We start from the raw sequence: 19,872 nt of genomic DNA on the forward strand, positions 1-19,872 counted from the left end.
AGGAGTGATGGGGCACTGGAGTCAAGGCTCTGGAAAGGAGAACTGCTTAATGGGACTAAGTGGTCTATAGAATTTGGGATCTCCCTACAGTATGCTGGGAGTACAAACATTGGAAGGATAAAGGAGAGGTCAGATGGTGATCAAAAATACAGACAGAAATAGAGGAAAATGGAACTGGGAATTAAAATACCCACAGAACAGAATCATTCAAAGTGAAAAAGAATTAAACTATTTATCTGGAAGATGGGATGAATCCGTCGCTGGTTACTGGAACCTGAGGTTGCGCTTGCTCTTTAGGAAGGTGGGTTGGAATGGGATGAGCTGTGTTTGGCAAGGGCTGTGGTGGTCTAGAATCTGGGGAGATCAGCAGAATTAGAGAAGCAGAATTAGTTTTCTAAGACTGGCACCCCTTACATCAACAAGTACCACCTATGTGTCTTCTATATCCTCCATTTTTTTTTTTTTTTTTGGTGGTGCTGGGGATTGAATCCAGGGCCTTGTGCTTGTGAGGCAAGTACTCTACCAACTAAGCTATATCCCTAGCCCCATAGCCCCTATTTTTGTCTACCCCTCTCACCTGCCTGGTTCCCCAGCTGAGCCTCAGGCCGGTCTCCCCAGAGCAGATGCTTGGGGTCATTGAGGAACCTCTGGCTGCGCTGGCATGTCAGGCAGGTCTGTATTGTCCAGCGTTGTCCCCTGCGGCCTGGCGTAAAGGTGGGAAAAAGGAAAAGTGCCCAGGTTCCTAAGAAAGGTCCTTTTGCCTCCAAGTTTTTCCAGTAGGAATCCTATTCCCCACTCCCACTTTGAATGTAAATTTCATGGCATCTGGCCCCAGCACCAATTCCATCAATTTCTTGGAATTTTAAGACAAAAACTAAATTCCTTAACAGGATAAAGATATGGATTGTTTCCCTCAACTCTTGCTCCTGAGCAACTCAAATTCCAGCCTCCCCAACTCTGATTTCCTTGACAGTACCACAAATTCTCATGTCTGGAAATTCTCATCCATGCTTAGAATTTCTCTGTCTAGCTACCTTTATTTATCATGTACCTCATCACCACTGGCATAAATAATTCAGCATTCTACTTTACCCTCCTCTCAATTAAAGCATTTTTCTCCTCTACATTCTTTTGTTTCTATTTTAGCCTCTCTCTCCAGGGTGTAATTTGAATATAGTACTCGACATATTTTAGCAAATAAGGTCTTTTTTTTTTTTTTTTTTGGGGCGGGGGGAGTACCAGGGGTTGAATTCAGGGGCACTCAACCACTGAGTCACATCTCCAGCTCTTTTTGTATTTTATTTAGAGACAGGGTATCATTGAGTTGCTTAGGGCTTCTAAGTTGCTGAGACGACTTTCAATTTGCGATCCTCCTGGCTCAGCCTTCCCCAGCAGCGGGGATTACAGGCCTGCGCCACTGCGACTGGCAGAAAAGAAATATTTCTTGAGTAAACGAATGAAAGGTGCTACCACACAGTATCTGTTATTGTGTCTCGGTGAGATTGCCTCTTAAGGCATAATTTTTCTTCTACCCAAATAGGAATAAAAGCCAAGCCCAGACTTTAGTTTGTCCCAGGGATATCAGAAATTTAATTTATATGGGGCGCAGTGGTGCACAGCTGTAATCCTAGCGGCTCCGGAGGCGGAGGCAGAGGCTGCAGGATAGTGAGTTCAAAGCCAGCCTCAGCAATTTAGAGAGGCGCTAAGCAACTCAGTGAGACCTTGTCTCTAAATAAAATACAGAAATAGGGCTGGGGATGTGACTCAGTGACCGAGTGTCCCCGAGGTCAATCCTCGGTACAAAAAGCAAACAAAGAAAAAAACCTTTAATTCAGACCTAGAGAAAGCTGGCTCCAGCATATCCAAAGCCCTACCAATCTAAGGTGAGGATGGAGCGGTTTGGCCCCGCCCTCCCCTCTTCCCGTGCTCCGCAACCACCCCATTTTGCCAGGAGCACTCACGTCTCTGGCGCTGGGTGCTGGTGAGGCCAGGGATGAGGAGGGAGGAGCAGCCGCGGCATAGGGTCCTTTTCACCGAGGGGTCCCTGGGGGCGGAGGGGAAAGGTCGTCTGAATGCCCGCGCTCCCTCGCCTTTCCTCCTCGGTCCCGCCCACCGCCCAGACCCGCGCTGTCTCACTGTCGCAGGACTAGTCGCTTCGCAATGGTCTTTTCCGTGTGGCAGTAAAACCTCGCCAGCGCCTGGTTCTCGGGGTCCTGCGCAAGGACACAGTGGGCGGCCTGGGGGGAAGGCAGCGGTCACTCCAGGGCCCGGCGCACCAGAATCCCTTCCCCACGCGGCACTTGCTCACTCACCTGGTACAAGAAGCTGAGTCTTTGGAAGGCCTCGCGGTCCTTCACTGGTCCCGCCATCCGGGAGCCCCAGCAACAAGCGCACCCTCTCGCAGGCCCCGCCCCTTGCGCCTGCGCAAGGCCTTCTGGGAGGTGTAGTGCCCAGGCCCGCAGCCTTAGGTTTGGGAACCTGTTCTCCGCCAATCCAGCACAGGATCCCTTTATGACTTTTGAGTTCCTTTCACTCTTCCTTAAAACTATGATCATGTACTTAGTAGAGATTGGAGCAGCAAATGGGCAGGAGAGGATCTTTTTATTATTTTAGTTGTAGATGGACACAATACCTTTATTTTTATGTGGTGCTGATGATAGAACCCAGGGCCTCACACGGGCTATGCAAGTGCTCCACCACTGAGCTACAACCCTAGCCCAGGAGAGGTTCTTAAAAGTGGGAAATATTTTCAGGAGATAAGTCTGGTTTCCTCATGCAGACAGATTGGGGAAATGGTTATGTGCAACTTATACCTTCTGCTCTACTAAGTCAAAGGCAGTTTCCTGGAAAATCTACAGACTGAAGGAATAGAGGCTTACATTAAAAACAACAAAAAATTGGTGTCCTTTGAGGTCAAAGTGGAAAGGGTCATGAGGGTGGCAAGATAAGGAAGGAGGGCTCCTGGCCCTCAGCACAGCCTGGTTCCACTTTTACACTTACCAATGAAACACTTGTTACAGTGCTGGACATGTAGCAGGTGATCCCTACTTGCTCAGTGAATAGTTTTAAATTCCTTGTTGTATGTACAGCAAACTGCCAACAGTATCCTCTGCCCAGACTGCAGCCTACTTACTCCACAGAGACATCAACTTCACACTCCTCTGACCTCTTTCTGCCTCCCATTTGTTGTCTGGCATCCTGTGTTTATCACTGATACCCAGTTAATGACAACCAGTTTCTGAGGTCAAAAGCAGAGGAATTAAAACTGGAGGTACAAAACATGATTGAACACTAAGATATAGAGGGCAGTATAAGTCAGGAGAGGGTAATATCCTGCTCCCATCTCAGAAGAAGGAAATTAGCTAAAACCTCCTCTAGGTGAAGTTTAGCAAGGGTCCTCAGATTTGAATGAGGAATGTATTTAAAATGTTGAGATCCCCAGGTCCAACCAGACTTTGATCAAACACTGCAGGCAAGACCCAGGAACGTGCATTGTTCACACCCAGTGATTTTACCATAAACATAAGGCCATGCCCAAATTAGCACTCGACACAGAGATCACTTCAGTGGATCCTTTGTTCCATATTATTTTTACCAACCAAAGTATCTTGCCACAAAGAACCACAGTCAAGGCACAAAGGTAAGAGGAGGAAAGTGGACAGAGTCCTGTTGAGGTGGTAAGAGGAACTGAAATGCCCTCAGTAAACTGCAGCTTCTTGTGTCAGTCTTCTGTGAAGATTACCCAAGCAGCAGATATCCAAGATGTTTTAGTTTGGTTTGGCATGCATCTCTTTACCTTTTTTTTTGACAACATATATACCCTATAGGTTGTTTATTTTGGCCTAACATTAAAATGATTTACATTCAAAAAGGGGAATGGCAAAGGGTGAAGGATGGCAACAAACAAGCAAAAGGCTGTTGTGAACACTAGTTCCAGGCCAATGCACAGGCAAAAGGAAGCTGCCTATCCAGCCCTTTCCTAAATGTACCCTGTCTTTAGGGTGAGAAAGACTCCCTTATCTTTCTTCCTTTCTGGCTTGGACACCTGAGCCAGGTGACAAGGCTAACGACTTGGGAATAGTTATTCAGTAACATTCTTTAAGGCCAGGGCTTTGGATAGATATACTTTTCTCTAATACCCGACTCTCTGCTCTCCAAGTTCTTTTGGGAAAAGTGTAAGTATAGCTGTGTCTTGCACAATCTCTTCCCCTTGCCTCTGAAGAGGAACAGGCCGTGCAACTTCTTGGAGACCACCAACTGTGAGGAGGCAGGCAAATAGCCAGCAGAAGGCCAAGGTAGGGACACAGGTTCTCCTTTATTCCCATCCTTTCCTTTTCTCCACATTCCTACCTCTGGCCAATCCTACTCACAATGGCAACCTTACCCTGGGAATAGAACACCGAAGAAACTTCCCTCTCCTTCATTGGTTTCTAGGAATCTGTTGCTTTAGTCCTCTTACCTGATCTTCTTTGTAATCTACTTTGATGTCCAAACTCTGCCTTCAGAAAAATTCAACTTCTAGACCCATGACAGCAATGGTCATTCATCTTTTTTCAATCTAGAGGTACACCGACCCCTGTGATTTTCCTCAAAAAACAAGTCTATTCTGGGTCAAAGAAGTCCCTAAGGGTTTCTGTTTTCTCCTCCTACTTAAGCAAGTTAGACTCTCCCATAGACTTTTCATTTCTGGAAGTCTCTCCTTCCTTCCCAACCTTTCCTTGTGCAATAGAAAACCTGATGGATGTCAGGGAGACATTCTCCTGGCAACCAGCTCCCCACGGTGAGGAGGGAGACATACCCGTGCTCCATCATACAGCCCAGTCCTACCTACTCCTCCACACAAACCATCCTGGAGGCCAGAATGTTTCTCCAAGATGACTCAGGACTGGAACCAGGCAGACACCAAGACGTTCCAGCAGGACACAAGAAGGAAGGCCCATAGCTTTTGACCCTGCCTCACCCCAGTTAATCCCACATCTCAACCTGTCACTCCCAATCTGTTGGGGGCCTGATAGTAAGTGGTGCAGCATTCTTCCGACCAGCCCGGATGCCTGGGTAGAAGAGGGGCCAAAGTTTCTCAGTAAAAGTATCAGTAAAGGTGTAGATATGAGAGCGGTCTGTGACGTTGTAAAATGATAGTGTGCCAGCCTCGTAGTCTAGGAATATGCCTACCCGCTTGGGTTTTACCTTGATGTGCAAAGGGGTAAAAGGTGTGGTGGTGGCTGCATACTTGTCCCCATTCCACAGCCGCACACGCCAGTAGCCAGTCTCAGGGAGTGGAGTCAGCTCGCCCTTTCGGCTCACAGAGTCCCGGCACACACCCACTGCCCAGTGGGTCTTGTCCCCCACCTCCACCTCCCAGTAGTGTCGACCTGAGGTGAAACCTTCAGTAGCCAGGACGCAAGGGTAGAAGGTGAAACGCTGTGGCGTGTCAGGGAGATCTCGGAGTCTTGTCTCCACAAACTTGACGCTTTTACGATCTTCTGACAGGACTAGGTTAGGATGAGCAGTCTCAGGGTCCAGGGTCACATCCGCTGGCGGGAGAAGCCAGAGTGGGGAGCTAGATGAGGATGGGAATAGCTAAACACCCCTGCCTCACTTTTTCAGCCTGCCTGTATATACAGAGCCTGGTCCCTTAAAGGTCCTCAGAACACCATGAGTTGGTTAACATTCTCAATCCATAGTGTCACCAAAGGAAAAGGAGGCAACAAAGGCTTCACTTCTCACCCTGATCCTAAAATAAACAGATAATGATTTCTTGACTCTGAAAGAAAAGTCTCTGTGGGGATAGGTTCCTGTCCTTGTCTTTTCCTCATCTGATTTCTTCATTTATCTCACTATATGGAAAAGTGCAAGGTGTGGTATGAGGGCCAGAATGGAAAGTGGAAGAAGAATCCAGAGCAAGTCAGCAGTATGGTCTAGGGACAAGGTTAGCATGTATCTGTTTTCTTGGAATGGTTCTGCTTTATGACTATTTTTCCTGCATAAATATTATGATATTCCTGTTCATGCTCAGCATTGCCCAGCTGAGACAGTAAATTCTATGGCCACTTCATCTGATGTCTTGGGTAAATTATTTAACCTTTCTGGGTCCCTATTTATAAAAATGTAGATTTAGAAGTAGACGACATCTATGGCTTCCTTTCACTCAGAGTTCTATGACTCAGGGTGAGACCAAAAGCCAACTAAAGGGGTGGAGGTAGGAGTGGGCACGAAATAATTGAAGCCCATATAAGGTAGGATTTAAAGACTTTTCTCTTGGGCTGGGGATGTGGCTCAAGCGGTAGCGCGCTCGCCTGGCATGCGTGCGGCCTGGGTTCAATTCTCAGCACCACATACAAAGATGTTGTGTCCGCCGAAAACTAAAAAAATAAATATTAAAAAATTCTCTCTTAAAAAAAAAAAAAAAAAAAGATTGGGAACAACTCACCAATTAGCTGTTTAAGGATTTTCCTTAGGGCAAAGTATTGTCGGGGGAAATTGCTGAAGTTCTTTTCCAGCTCTATGGATACTGAAGTCACCTCCATGGTCTTCACCTTCTCACATCTAGGACAGATAGAAAGATAGGGGGAGAAAGGGCAGGGTCAGGGGATACCAGTCAAGTGAATATTCAGATGTTGTAATCTTTAGGGAGAAACTAAAATTCTCCATCTTCCCACTTTCTATCTTCTCCCTGAAGACAATTGCTTTCTTGTGTTATCGGTGGAGAGCCATCTGCTCTCCTACACTGGTACTTATCTTGAGAATAAACCTCCAAACTTACTTTTTTTTTTCTCTCTCTCTCTGTACTTGGGATCCAACCCAGGGCCTTATGCACTCTACCACTATTTAACATCCCCAGCCCTTTTTGTATTTTATTTTGAGACTAAAGTTACTCAGGTTGGCCTTGAATTTACAATCCTCCTGCTTCAAGTAGCTGGGATTAATAAGCATGCCTCATGGTGCCCAGCATGGGGTATTCTTATACTTCATGCAAATGATAATCATCCTTCTTGCTTTCTCATCCCCTTTCTCCTGCCCTCTTGTTTCGACACAATTCCATCCACAGGTACAAGCAGAATATGGTTCTACATTATCATTGTCCTTACCAACCAAGTCCTGATGTTTAAAGGGGAAAAAGTAAGGAATTATTACTTTTAATGATTTGTTCTCTACCTGGCTTCATGGCTGCAATGAACCTCTCCCATGTCCTATCCAGATACTGCATGATTTTTCCCATCCTTACTACCCCAAATCATTATAATACCTTTAGTCTCTAAGCCAAGACCTAACTTACTCAGAAAGATATAAGAATCACTTACTTTTCCAGGGTACTTTTGACATCCTAGAGGGAATGAGAAAAGAAAGCAAGATTGGTCCTGGCATTCAAGCGTCCTGAAGGCAAAAGGTTCCCCCCCCCCGCATCCCAAAAGTTCTAGATCTATAGAATAGGCACAGTGCAAACTGATAGTTATAATGCAAGGGTTAGAGTTCCAGAGGGATCTGAATACATCTCTCTTAAAATAATCTCCACTTTCAACTGTTGGTCATCCGGAAGCTTGGTAATTTATATCACTTCCAAATGGTTTCCTGTATGTTTGTCTTTGCTCCTCAAGGACACTGGGAGCTCCCTGCAAGGTATACATATTGTGTCTCTCTTTACTCTGTTCCCCAAGTACCAATCACATACCTCAGTCTCCTCGAGAATCAGTACAGATAGTTCCAGATTGGTGGCATAGAACAAATCACACTTTCCCATTGTGGTTTGGTATTCTCTATCTGGCACGGGTTAATAAACAATAAGTGTGTGCCAACCCTGATTTGAGAATACTTGGGGTCCAGAAGACAAAGAAGACAAATTTCTGCCCTACAAGGATTTCCCAGTTTAATGCAGAACATACATACATGAAAGGACGGCAATCAATACCAAGCAATACATAACATGCAGATAAACAACATACAATGAAGCTTCACTGATTCAAATGCTGGTATTCTGGTCTCTAAGAAATATGTACCCTATAGCCTTACTAACATTATGCATCTTTTGAAGAGAACAAAACTATTCCAAACATTTTAGAGGCATCATTAACATATCAAAAGCAATGTTATTATTTATACATAATTTCAAGTATCCTTTAAACTAACTTTCAATTCTTTTTAGCACTAGGTAAATCAAGTATTAGGATGAAAAAAGTAATGGAAACTATATTTACAAAATTTTTAATGCATAGTTTTTTACTACGTAGACTAGACTTCTCTCAAGGGTGATTTTTTTTCTCTGGGACAAATTAAACACAATGGCTGAGGATATAGCTCAGTTGGTAGAGTGCTTGCCTCTCACGCACAAGGCCCTGGGTTTAATGCCCAGCACCACAAAATCAAAAACAAAACAAAACAAAACAAAAAAACACCCCCAAAAAACCAAATAAAAACAAAAACAAAAAACCCAAAAACAAATTAAGCACATAATTGTTGATGAGACATAATGACACAAAAATGATTAGAAAGGGATGAGAAAAATCAGAGAAGCTTGCTGTAGAAAAAGATCCTCTGTGTAAGTCTGGAAGAAAGAATTGGACTTGGGGAAGTAGAGCAAGGGAGTGAGCACCCTTGGCTGACAGACTGGCCTGTGCAAAGCTATACTGTGTTCCACCTGGGGGGCTATGCAGGGGCAAAGGTCGAACCTTAAGCATCTCGAAGCCTGACTGTAAGCACTTGCCCTCCACCTCGGCAGCCAAATGGGCCAGGTCCCGGCGCATGTCCCCAAGGTGAGCAGCATTTTCTCGCAGTCTTTGTAGAATGTCCTGTTCCTCCTCCTCTAGTCTTGAAAGCAATACCTGCTGTTCTTCATCCAGCCGCCTATGAAGCTCTTCAAACTCCTTTAAGATCTGCTGTCGACGACTCTCCACTAGTCTCTGAGGAAAGAGGATATTGTATCAGCAGGATCAGTGGGCTTGGGGGTAGCTTCTCCATGACCCACCAGGTACATGAATTAACAAAGAGTTCCAGTGTCATTGGAAATAAGTTAACAGGACACATTTTCTCTCTACTGAAATCTATAAAGAATGGTGCCATCAACCAATGATGACTTGACAGTGGAGACCACTGGGAAACTGATTTTATTATTTTTTGCAGAACTGAGATTGAGCCCAGGGCACTTTGCTACTGAGCTACATCCCAGCCTTTTAATTTTTAGACAAGTCTTGCTAGTTGTCTAGGCTGGCCTTGAATTTGCCAATCCTCTTGCCTCAGCCTCCTTAGTCACTGGGATTACAGGCATGCCATTACCATACCCAGCCTATTGAGAGATTACTAACCCTCCTTCCCATTATCTAAGAAAATTAAGTTTGTCAGTAAATAAACTTCTCAAAAGTTAATTTTCATATTTTAATAAAATATATTGAAGATATAAGAAATCAATAATATAACATCTACTATTTATGAATACTAGAGATATTTCTGCTATTCAACTCTGAAGTTTATATAATCTGTTAACAAAGAGAAAGTAAAAATACTAGAAAATTAAGATAAGACTGTCATCATTTGTATATGGTAAGATATCTACTTGATAAAAAACAGAGAACTGGAAAACTATCACAAACTGTAAGAGTTTAGTGGGTTGTTACAAAGCATATATGCAGATTTTAGAACTGAACCTGTTAAATAGTTTCAAGTTATTTCTGAGAATTGGTAGTTTTCATCCCAGAAACAGGTTATGGATGTTTTTTAGTAAATCAGTTGCTTGAAATTTGGAATATGCCTTCTGTATGCCACCACATACATTTAAACCTCTAACACTCTTAGATTTGATAATGTAAGACTCCAACATCAGCCTTATCACTAAGGACTTCAGTGCATCCTCTCTCTTGTTCCTCCCTGAAATAAGTTTAGAATTCCTAACAGTGGTAAATAGGAAGAAAGAAAAGATCCCCCCCTCTTTAAAAATTTTTTTTGTAGTTATAGATTGACAGAATGCCTTTATTTTATTTGTTTATTTATATGTGGTGCTGAGTATTGAACCCAGTGTCTCATACATGCTAGGCTAACACTCTACCACTGAGCCTCAGCCCCAGATTTCCCCTCTTTAAAACCCACCATCCCTTCTCTTTTCTCACTCTGTATTTGTAGGACAGTGGTTCTTAACAAGGGTGCCATGTCCCTCTAAGGACATTATTCCTCCAATGTGTGAGAGATAATCCTACATGGTAAACTGTCTTGCATCATTTTTCTTTTTGGTACTGGGGATTGAACCCAAGGCCACTTAATCACTGAGCCACATCCCCAACCCTTATTATTCTGAGATAGGGTCTTGCTAAGTTGCTAAGGGCCTCACTAAGTTGCTGAGGCTGGCCTTGAACTTGCAATCCTCCTGATTTAGCCTTCCAAATCACTGGGATTATAGGTGTGTGCCACCACACCCAGCTTCCTTCATCATTTTCTATGTTCTGCTGGATATTAAACATGTAGGTATGGACTTGAATGTCATTTTATGTAAACACACAGAGGAATTCTTACATGGTTTAAATATACCAGAATTTCCTGGGAATAACTAAACAAACTCATTAGGACTAGATCTTATTTTCTTAGAGCAATAACTAAACAAACTCATTAGGACTAGATCTTATTAGAGCTTTAGCAAAAGTCATTCTTTTGAAAAATCATGTCATCAAGAGCTGTTTGTGGAATTTGAGTCACATTACAACACATCTGCCTCAGTTTGAACAAGTATTTATTGTATTGTTTGTGTCGCATGTAGGTGCAAGCTGACAACTATGCTATAGTGTCTTTCAGAGTTGTCATACCCAAATGTTATACATCATATTTTATTATAAATATGTCTATGGTATATCATATTACAAAATTATGTAGATAGATTATTTCATCTATACTTTTCATTTTAGCATAGTTAATTACAAACTTGTTTTTTGCTGCACTGGGGATTCCTATACTCTCAACCTCTACCAACTATTTTTTTTTTAAAATATTTATTTTTTAGTTGTAGTTGTACACTATATCTGTCTATCTGTATTTATTTATGTATGTATGTATGTATGTATGTATGTATTTATTTATTTATATGTGGTGCTGAGGATCGAACCCAGGGCTTTGCACGTGCTAGGTGAGCGCTTTGCCACTGAGCTACAGCCCCAGCCCCTACCAACTATTTTTAAAAGGGGCACTGAGTCTGATTCTGGAGGTGGAGATGAGGGAAAGGGAAGAACACGAATTCAAATCATCACAAAAAGAATATTTTCTGTGGTAGTTTAAGTGTTGACGAAGATGTGGGGAAAAAGGCACACTCATACATTGCTGGTGGAACTGCAAATTGGTGCAGCCAATCTGGAAAGCACTATGGAGATTTCTTGGAAAACTTGGAATGGAACCACAATTTGACCCAGCTATCCCATTCCTTGTTCTAAACCCAAAGGACTTAAAAACACATACTACAGGGACCCAGCCATGTCAATGTTTATAGTGGCACAATTCACAATAACTAAATTGTGGAACCAACCCAGATGCCCTTCAGTAGATGAATGGATGGGAAACTTTGATATATCTATATATCTAAATATATATACACAATGGAATATTACTCAGCATTAAAAGAGAATAAAATTATGGCATTTGCAGATAAATGGATGAAGTTGGAGAATATAATGCTAAGTGAAATAAGCCAGTCCCCCCTAAAAAAGGCCAAATGTTTTCTTTGATATGAGGATGCTGACTCATAATGGTGATTGGTGGGAGGGAGCATGAGAGGAATGGAGGAACTTTAGATAAGGCAAAGGGGAGGGAGGGGAAGGGAGGGGACAAGAAGATAGGAATAATGGTGGAATGGGCTAGACATCATTACTCTAAGTACATGTATGAAGTCACGAATGGTGTGAAAATACTTTGTGAGTAATCAGTGTCTTAAAAAGAGTTTTATTTTTGTGATAAAAATTTGTTCAAGTTTTTAAAAACCTGAATGTTTGCTTTGGTAAAATATATGAAGCACTAAAATAATAATAATTGCTTTCTGTTGAAATATTATCATTCATTATTAAATAATTAGTGTTTTTACTTTAAAATCCGTGTTTAATTTCTGGTGATCCCTGAATTTCAACTCTTAAATACTTATTACTTCTTCAGGAAACCTTTAACAAGGTCAGATTTCTATGCTGTCTTCCTGCCCTCCCCACCCATGTTCTGGTACTGAGGTTGATTGAGCTCAAGGGTGCTCTACAACTGAGTTACATTCCAGCCCCTTTTATTTTGAGACAGGGTCTTAAGGCCTAGGCTGGCCTTGAACTTGTGATCCTTCTGCCTTAGCCTCTCTAGTAGCTGAGATTATAGGTGTGTGCCACTGTGCCTTACCTATATTATTGTCTTATGAACTTGCAGCTGTGCTTTTTGTGCTATGTCATTATTCATTTTCTCCACCTGACTTTAAGCTCAGGAGGACAGGGACTGTGTTTTTGTTCATCATTATTTTATAATGTCAAATATAGGCCTTGGCCTATACCAGGAGCTAAATAAATACTTACTGATTTACAAAGAACTAGTGTCCCTGGTTTTGCCACTTACTGGATACATGATGTTGGACTAGAAAAAGCCTCTTTTTCTCTAGTGTAAACTGGGGGTAATAATCTTTACCTTACAGAGTATCTAAAATTACCCATGTTAAAAATGGCCTTAGGATCTTCTTCTATTTGTCATCTAACTTTTCTATATCCCAATGTCTCAAGTGTGGCCTGAACTCTTAGACCTCCAACTTGGGAAGAACCCTAAGATTTTTTTTTTAAAAGTCTTTATTTCTTGGTTGTAGTTGGACATAATACCTTTTATGTATTTTTATGTACTGCTGAGGATTGAACCCAGGGCCTTGCACGTGCTAGGCAAGCACTTTACCATTGAGCCATAACCCCAGCCCAGAACCCTAAGATTTAGTATGACCTTATACATTTGGAAAGCCATGGACTTCCAATGAATTAATGCACAGAACTAAATATTAGTTACATTTGTTACTACTCATTATTTACCATCCAATAGAAGAAATAACTTAGACATCAAAATGCCATTCTACAAATAAGATAATGCTATGAAAAAGATGCAAAATTGTATAAAATTTAATAAAACTAATTTCTGAAGAGCCATGAAAGTCCTCATAGGAAGTAGCTTTTATTCTAACTGAAGGATGGACAGGATTCTTCTATAGGTGAAGGATGGGGAGGGGAAGGACATTCTAGGAATAAACCTGCAATTTCTACCTTACTTGAGTTATTAGAATGTGGTCCAGATGTCACCAGGCAGTTTTAGGAGCTGTTAGTCAGCTCCTTTTAACCTTCTCCCTTGTGAATCTTCCAAATTCTTCTCTCCTCAAAGAAAGTCCTATCCCTACATTCTTAGCAATCTCTTTCGCTTAATGAAAAAAAGAAGACAAACAGACAAGAACTCCCTCAACTTACCAGATTAGATATCTTGTTGTATCCTTCATTGCTTACATCCTTCTCCTCAATTCTTAATTCATGACAAGTAATTTAAGTACATTATTTAGTGACAATAAAGTGTAATAAATTATCATCATTTTTGAGAGAACAGCATTTTTCTAATATACTGGAACCAGTGGATTAAACAATGTGTAGTTAATTCCCTCATTTACAAATACTTTGTAAAACAACATGAATGGGATTGCCTGTCTTTACCTTGAGTTCTCCAGGCTTCTTCTCCTCAGAGGACTTGCATCGAGTGATCTCCTGTAGCTTCTGCTCCAGGGGCTCTAGGCACTTCTGCAGTTTTTCCTGAGGGTTAGGGAGGAAGTGGGAGAGATAACATTTGGGGTTGGTTGGTATATCCACTGCTCAAGAGGTTAACCCATTTTAAAAAAAAATTCTCTCTTTTTTTTTTTGTGTGTGTGCTGGGGATCAAACTCAAGTTCTTGCACATACTAGGTAAGTGCTCTACCACTGGGTCATATCCCCAGCTCCAACACATTTGTTTTAAACCATTTGTTTGCTTTCTATCCATTTTACCATCTCTTGATCCAACTCTCTTTGTAGACAACAATTTGAGACGTCAACTTCTTGGATATCCCTCCTCCTGCTACAGCTTAGCCCTAATTCACCCTGCTTACCCAACTTCCTCCCACTGAATCCGATATAGTTGTCTAGCTCTCATCAATTCTGTGTCCTTCCCTATCCATTTTCTTATGGACAACTAACTGCCTATTATTGCCAAATATTTTTTTTTGGTGGTGCTGGGGATCAAAAGTAGGGCCTTGTGCATATTAAACACACACTCTACCACTGAACTACATCCCCAGCCCCAAGCAATCTCCAGATTCCTGAGAATGAAGGGATAGGAGTTTCTTTGAGGAGAGAAGAATTTGGAAGGTTCACAGGGGAGGAGAGTAAAAGGAGCTAACAACTCCTAAAACTGCCTGGTGACATCAGGACAAATTCTAATAACTCAAGTAAGGTAGAAAATGTAGGTTTGTTCCTGGGATGTCCTTTTCCACCCCATCTTTTGTACCCTGATACCCTTCTTTAAATCTATCCTCCTATTTAAATCTACCCACTTAAAAACAACTTGATTATTATACATATACATATATAGTAATATATTATAAATTACCTTAAATCTCTTGCTTCCAGATTTCATTAATATAATTAAGTATGTGATGAAGACACTAAAATCTTTAGTTTCTATTACTCAAACATTTACCCTGTGTCCCAGCAGTAAGTCAGACAAGGCGCCACGTTACCCATTATCTGGGGAAGATGCAAACAACAGACTAGAGTTCAACTTAGTATCAGTCTAAAGTAATGTTACCTATTCCCAATACCGATGGGAAAACAAGAAGTATCCCGAGCAGCGAGGCAGAATGAAGAAACCAGAATACTTTTCAGTTCTTCCCAAATCTGATCTTTGCCACAGGTTTCACTCACTTATGAAAAATATGATATACTCCAAGGACACACATAACAAATATTCATCCATGACTCTTCATGCAGAGGACAACTGATCAGATGTACTATGTACCCCCATTTATGTAGCTACGAGGGGAACTACATAATGAGGACCAGATATAGTCTTGTCCTCAGGAACTTAAGTTCCTCTACCCAAAGAGTATGCCATTCTCTGCTGCTCCTCCCTTCTTTCCCACATTGGTATCAGGTGTCTGGTGGCCCACCTTATATTCCTGTGTAGCATCGTCCAATGGCACGACAGTGTGGGCCCGGTGGGTATGGGAAATTGCACATATCAAACATACGGCCTCCTGGTCCTCATAGCAGAAGAGGCTGAGGGCCTCGTGGTGCTGGGGGCAGAGGCTCTCATCCCGGATCTTCCGCTTGACAGCCTGGAGCTGCTTGGCAATTTCCACCATACTGCCTAGTTGGCGATTAGGCCGAAGACTGCGGTAACGGGATGTCTTCCGACAGACAGGACAAGGGAAGTCCCGCTCTAGGTCCTCCCACCAGCGGGTGATGCAAGCTTTGCAGAAGTTATGCCCACATTCAATGATGACAGGCTCCTTCAGATACTCCAGGCACACAGAGCAGCTTGCCTCAACTTGTAAGTTCTCCAGAGCTGCAGCTGTGGAGGCTGCAGAGGCCCCGGCCTCTAACAGGCTTGTCTCTGCCATTATTTAACTTGGGGATGGGTACGGAGACAGAGAAAGGAAAAATATTAGTTGGAGGATGAATTTTTTTTGCATCTCTGGATTGATATTTATCCCCAGGTTAAACCTTAACTCTAGATTTAACCCCATCTTGGTATTTTCCATCTTCTCTTCCACTAGATACAATCTCTTTTTCTCCATTTCTCAATTTGATGACTCTCAGTCTTTGACCTAAGTTTTATTTTTTCCCCCCTCTTCAGCAAACTGACACACAACTCCCATCTCTCTTCTCTTTTATTTCTGTTTCCTCTTGTTAGAAACACGAGTTTCCTTGAACTCTAGCCCAGCATACTTCTGGTCCAGTCTCACCCTACTTGTGTCTTAGAAACAGTAGTTCCAGATCATTGCATCTTAGTTTGAGATCTTATCCTAACAAACAGAAGAGGAGCATAGGAATGAAAAAGTGCCACATAAGTCGAGATATTAAGATTTCTTAAATCAGGTATATTCTAAAGTTTAGTGTCACATAAGAGTTAAGAGTTCATTGGAGCTTTAGCTTGATTCCCTGTCATTCCTGTTCCAAAGGGTAATAAACTGAATGAGTTAGGCAAAGGTAACAATCTCCTCTTTTAAGGAATGTTTGAAATTATTCTTCCTTTTACCAGGACTAGCCTAGAGGAAGAAGTGTGTCCTCTTCTTGGAATGAAATCTTTCATTTCTACTTGTGTGTATTTGAATATCTGGAACTGCTGAAAAGTGATAAATGTATAGCAACTCTATTAAAGAACACACCACCGAGCCTAGGGCAATAACTTCTTTGAAGAAAGAACTTTGGAGTCTATTCAAAATATTCAGTGGTGACTTCAAAATAGCTACTGATAACTAATTCCTTGGACATACTGTATCTGCAACTAATAGCCTTTGGAGCTTTGGAATTAAAACAAGAAAAGTAACGAGACAATCAAATCTCCTTCAGGTGAAGTCTCAGTGTTGGAAATGCATCCCGATGATTTATAAAACAGAAAACTGGTCCCCTACTCCATCTCTAAAACATCAACACTTTTATACATGGAGTAAGCTGATTTCTCTAGTCCTGTAACCCCTCTGCCCTCCACACCACACCCAAGAGACCCACCAAAGGAAGGAAATTTGGTAGGTTTATGCACAGACAGAGAAGTGACTACGTAATGAGTTGGATTAACAATTATTGTTTCTGTATAATGACGTGGGAAATGTTTAATTTGGAGTTAGAGCTGGTAAATTATTTGGGCCATAATTTCTTCCGTCAATATCAAGAGAGAAGTTCGGCTGGATGATTTTTCTCCACTCATTAGAATCCAACTTTGACTAGTCTGCTCCTTCCCCGGTCTTCTTGACATTAGGTGGCCTCCTGACCTGGATGACTTGATTGTATGCACATTTAGAGACCAGGATGGATTCAGACTGGCAAAGTGGTGGGAAAGAGAAATAAGGAATGCATTAGGGAAGAATAGACGACTTGGAACTGGGGGAATAGAGTGGAGAGGACAGCGAGAGTTAGGCCCTGGGTGCCTCTGGGTTGGTCTTTCCTATTCCTCATGTCTTAGGAGAAGGACAAACTTCAGGGACGTCCTCATTTTGTTTCTATTACTGTTCAGGTTCCACCTTGTGACCCTCTCATGAGGGTGGTCCACAACTCTGTCCCACCCCCATCTCCGTGGTCTCCGGCCATATCTGGGGCGGAGAAATTGGAGAGGTGAAAGAGGAAACGTCGTGGTTGTCGGGGAGGGAGGGATGCGTGTCCAGGTGAGAAAGAGGTGTGACGTGAAGGTGGGATGCCAGCCGCTCTGACGCAGCCGAGACCCGCGGTGACGGCGTCAGTTTCACCCGGGGAGACGAGCGGCAACGGGACGGGGGAACAGCGGGGTAGCCAAGCAACGCCGGACGCGCTGACGTCGCCGGGGCGGCAAAACGTCCGCCCGGGCCCTAGGCGGGCGGAGGCAGCTGTGGTTACGTGCGGGGGGCCGGTGACGCAGTTGCCGGTCGCTGGGACGCGGCGTGCGGAGCCGGCCGGTGTGGGCAGGCACCCGGCCTAAGCGCGGCAACGGGACAGCACCTACCTTCCCGGCTTCGGGTCCGGGAGTACGGGGCGCGGAGCCGCCGGAGAGCTGCCTCCCTCCTTCCTCCTCCCCTCGCCCCCGCCCCGCGGCGCGACACACAATACTCGCCGGAAGCGGAAGCGGCGCTGCGCGGAGACTCGTGTCAGTGGAAGCCGGGGTATCGGCGGGTTAACGCGCGAGGGCCTAGCGGTGCCTGCGGAAGAGGAAGGAGCGGGGCCGGAGTTGAGGACCAGCAGGAGTCGTCAAGGGTGAGAAGGTACGCGGAGCTGCAGGTAGCTGAAATGCCGGCGTCCAGATGACCTGAGGACTCCTCCGGAGATAGAGGACCGCGCATGCGCGTGATGGAAAGCTGAAGCCCATTGCTCGCTGGGCGTCGTACCGCCCAGGTTGGCGGAGCTGTTCTGTCCAGGTTGCGGGCCTGGACTCTGGCCAGGCGATGCTGATCCTGGTGAGGCTGGAAGTCGTCGAGGCCCAGATTGTGGGCTTTCGGCCACACTTTTCCTCTCTTCGGGTCAGTCTGGGGAAAGGATGGTTATTTTAGGCGGTGGCCAATTGCGTGGCGGACCTGCGGTCTCAGCTGGCACGTCACTTCCGACTAGTTCAGATTTAGCCTTTTAATGTTTAAGGAGCAGGTAGGCTCTTCCCATGGCAGGCTTCAGATGCCCCCTTGTTGCCCCTTCTTGGCGAGCTTTATCGAAATTGACTGCCTCTTCTGGGATGGAAGCTACTAGAGCGGATATCGCGACTCTGCTGCTCATCTTTATATCCTTACCTTCTCGCACGGTGTCCAACCGCCCCAGGCGCTCAGTAAAACTTAACCGGGTGAGCGCCAAGGCCCATTCTTTCCAATTTTAGGGCTGACTTAAGTTCTTCCATAATAGCAGACGATACTTGCGAGGGAGACACAAGACTTTTGCATCATGGTTTCTCTGCTTTGCTCTCCCGCGGCTGGATCTTCGAAGATCTGAGTTTGGAAGAAGTGAGGCAAGGGGAAGTCTGCTGGTTGAGGTAGGTGGAGTTGGGGAGGAGTTAATGCTGGGAGGGGTGTGACAATGCTGGTAGCAAAGGTAGTTTGCCTCTTCTGCCTTCCATAGTAGCAAGCAGAATGTTTGAAAGAGATAAGCAAATGTTAATGTTTAGGGAAAAAGTGGTTCTATTTGTTCCTGTGTAAGTTTTGTGATTCTGCTTTCAAACACCGTGTTGTATTTAACCTCCTGTCAGAAACTATTATTACAGAAAACAACATCACATTTCCAAGGTGTAAAGATTTTAGCATCACACATGCTAATTACAATAGGCCTATTTTTTTCTGACCTTCCTTTTCTTCTTCTTGCTCTCCCTTGGCTTCTGTCTCTGTGTCTGTCTCTGGTAGCTAACAACTTGAAGATTAAACTCGAGAAAAATACATTTATTAACTTTTTTTCTGCGTTGCTAGTTTGGCTACTAGGGATTATAACAGCAGTACATAAACACCTGAATTCATAGGTAAGGTAGTTTGAAAGACATTAATTGGGCAGTCAGTCTTGACTTAGGTTTGACTTGGAGGGATTGTGAGGCAGCTGAGATTTGAGTTCTGGTTTTGATATGTTAATTTGTAACATTTAAATTTGTAAGCCCTTCTTTCTGGCTTCCTGTTCATAGGGGACCAGGAATGCGTTTAAGGAAATTACCAGAGGTTGTGCATTCCTAAAGACTATTAAGAATGGGCTTGTCTGGAGACAGATTATTAAGGGAATTTTATACTGAATATGGAAGGAAAAAGGGGAGAATGTTTTGGTAAAATTAAAAAAAAAATTATGAAGATTATGTAGTATGATATAGAACAGAGGTTGGCAAATTTTTCCTATAAAGAGAATGTGTTTTTGTCCTTTCATCCCATACTCAACTGTCTTTATAATGTAAAAACATCATTAGATAATATGAATAAAATATAATATGATGAAATGAATGAGCTTGGCTGTGTTTCAATAAAACTTTGTGGATGCTGAAATTTGAATTTCATAATTTTCATGTGTCACAAGACATTTTCTTTTTCACTCCTTAAAAATATAAAAATGATTTTTAGCTTCCAGGACATACAAAGGCAGATAGTGGACCATAGTGATCCACTGAATAATAGTGAAGTATTCCATATTTTTCAAGAGAGAATAATTGGGAAAGAGGGTAAACATGGTGCTGTGATCTGTTATTTCC

General features: G+C 43.1%; 2 protein-coding genes and 1 long non-coding RNA gene across 7 annotated transcripts in view; 1 reads left to right on the top strand and 2 right to left on the bottom strand.

Moving 5' to 3' along the window:
• Positions 1 to 206: 206 nt before the first annotated feature.
• Rpp21 (ribonuclease P/MRP subunit p21) lies at positions 207 to 3,469 on the bottom strand. Of its 3 annotated transcripts, none has more exons than XM_027923096.3 (5): positions 2,313 to 3,469; positions 2,137 to 2,237; positions 1,962 to 2,044; positions 582 to 703; positions 207 to 354 (listed from the first exon to the last, which is right to left on the bottom strand). In XM_027923096.3, the coding sequence occupies exons 1-5, from the start codon at positions 2,553 to 2,555 to the stop codon at positions 265 to 267; spliced, it is 639 nt and encodes a 212-aa protein (XP_027778897.2). In that variant the 5' UTR covers positions 2,556 to 3,469; the 3' UTR covers positions 207 to 264. The 3 variants fall into 3 exon arrangements, with proteins under 3 accessions (XP_027778897.2, XP_027778896.2, XP_071469660.1); XM_027923095.3 differs by having other exon boundaries at positions 578 to 703; XM_071613559.1 differs by lacking the exon at positions 582 to 703.
• An 89-nt stretch (positions 3,470 to 3,558) lies between these two features.
• Trim39 (tripartite motif containing 39) lies at positions 3,559 to 18,626 on the bottom strand. Of its 3 annotated transcripts, none has more exons than XM_071613557.1 (7): positions 18,452 to 18,626; positions 15,152 to 18,196; positions 13,665 to 13,760; positions 8,664 to 8,894; positions 7,302 to 7,324; positions 6,431 to 6,546; positions 3,559 to 5,534 (listed from the first exon to the last, which is right to left on the bottom strand). In XM_071613557.1, the coding sequence occupies exons 2-7, from the start codon at positions 15,602 to 15,604 to the stop codon at positions 4,987 to 4,989; spliced, it is 1,467 nt and encodes a 488-aa protein (XP_071469658.1). In that variant the 5' UTR covers positions 15,605 to 18,196; positions 18,452 to 18,626; the 3' UTR covers positions 3,559 to 4,986. The 3 variants fall into 3 exon arrangements, with proteins under 3 accessions (XP_071469658.1, XP_027778893.1, XP_071469659.1); XM_027923092.3 differs by lacking the exon at positions 18,452 to 18,626 and having other exon boundaries at positions 15,152 to 15,611; positions 17,680 to 17,765; XM_071613558.1 differs by lacking the exon at positions 18,452 to 18,626 and having other exon boundaries at positions 15,152 to 17,023; positions 17,680 to 17,759.
• Positions 18,623 to 19,872, top strand: part of LOC139706053 (uncharacterized) — a 36,709-nt gene continuing 35,459 nt past the window's right edge. Inside the window, exon 1 of the long non-coding RNA XR_011707773.1 lies at positions 18,623 to 18,687. This is a non-coding gene — a long non-coding RNA (uncharacterized lncRNA). The remainder of the gene's footprint in view (positions 18,688 to 19,872) is intronic.

This window comes from Marmota flaviventris, chromosome 6 (genome assembly GCF_047511675.1).
Source record: "Marmota flaviventris isolate mMarFla1 chromosome 6, mMarFla1.hap1, whole genome shotgun sequence".
Classification (NCBI taxonomy): Eukaryota; Metazoa; Chordata; class Mammalia; order Rodentia; family Sciuridae; genus Marmota; species Marmota flaviventris.

Coding starts and splice junctions, on each gene's coding strand:
- Trim39 (XM_071613557.1), bottom strand. CDS start 15,604: ATGGCAGAGACAAGCCTGTTAGAGGCCGGGGCCTCTGCAGCCTCCACA. Junction 8,895..13,664: donor AGAAGCCTGGAGAACTCAAG/GTAAAGACAGGC, acceptor CTCTTTCCTCAG/AGACTAGTGGAGAGTCGTCG. Junction 7,325..8,663: donor CAGGCTTCGAGATGCTTAAG/GTTCGACCTTTG, acceptor CATTCCCTCTAG/GATGTCAAAAGTACCCTGGA.
- Rpp21 (XM_027923095.3), bottom strand. CDS start 2,555: ATGATCATAGTTTTAAGGAAGAGTGAAAGGAACTCAAAAGTCATAAAG. Junction 2,238..2,312: donor GACTCAGCTTCTTGTACCAG/GTGAGTGAGCAA, acceptor CCTTCCCCCCAG/GCCGCCCACTGTGTCCTTGC. Junction 704..1,961: donor CAGCACCCAGCGCCAGAGAC/GTGAGTGCTCCT, acceptor CCTTTACGCCAG/GCCGCAGGGGACAACGCTGG.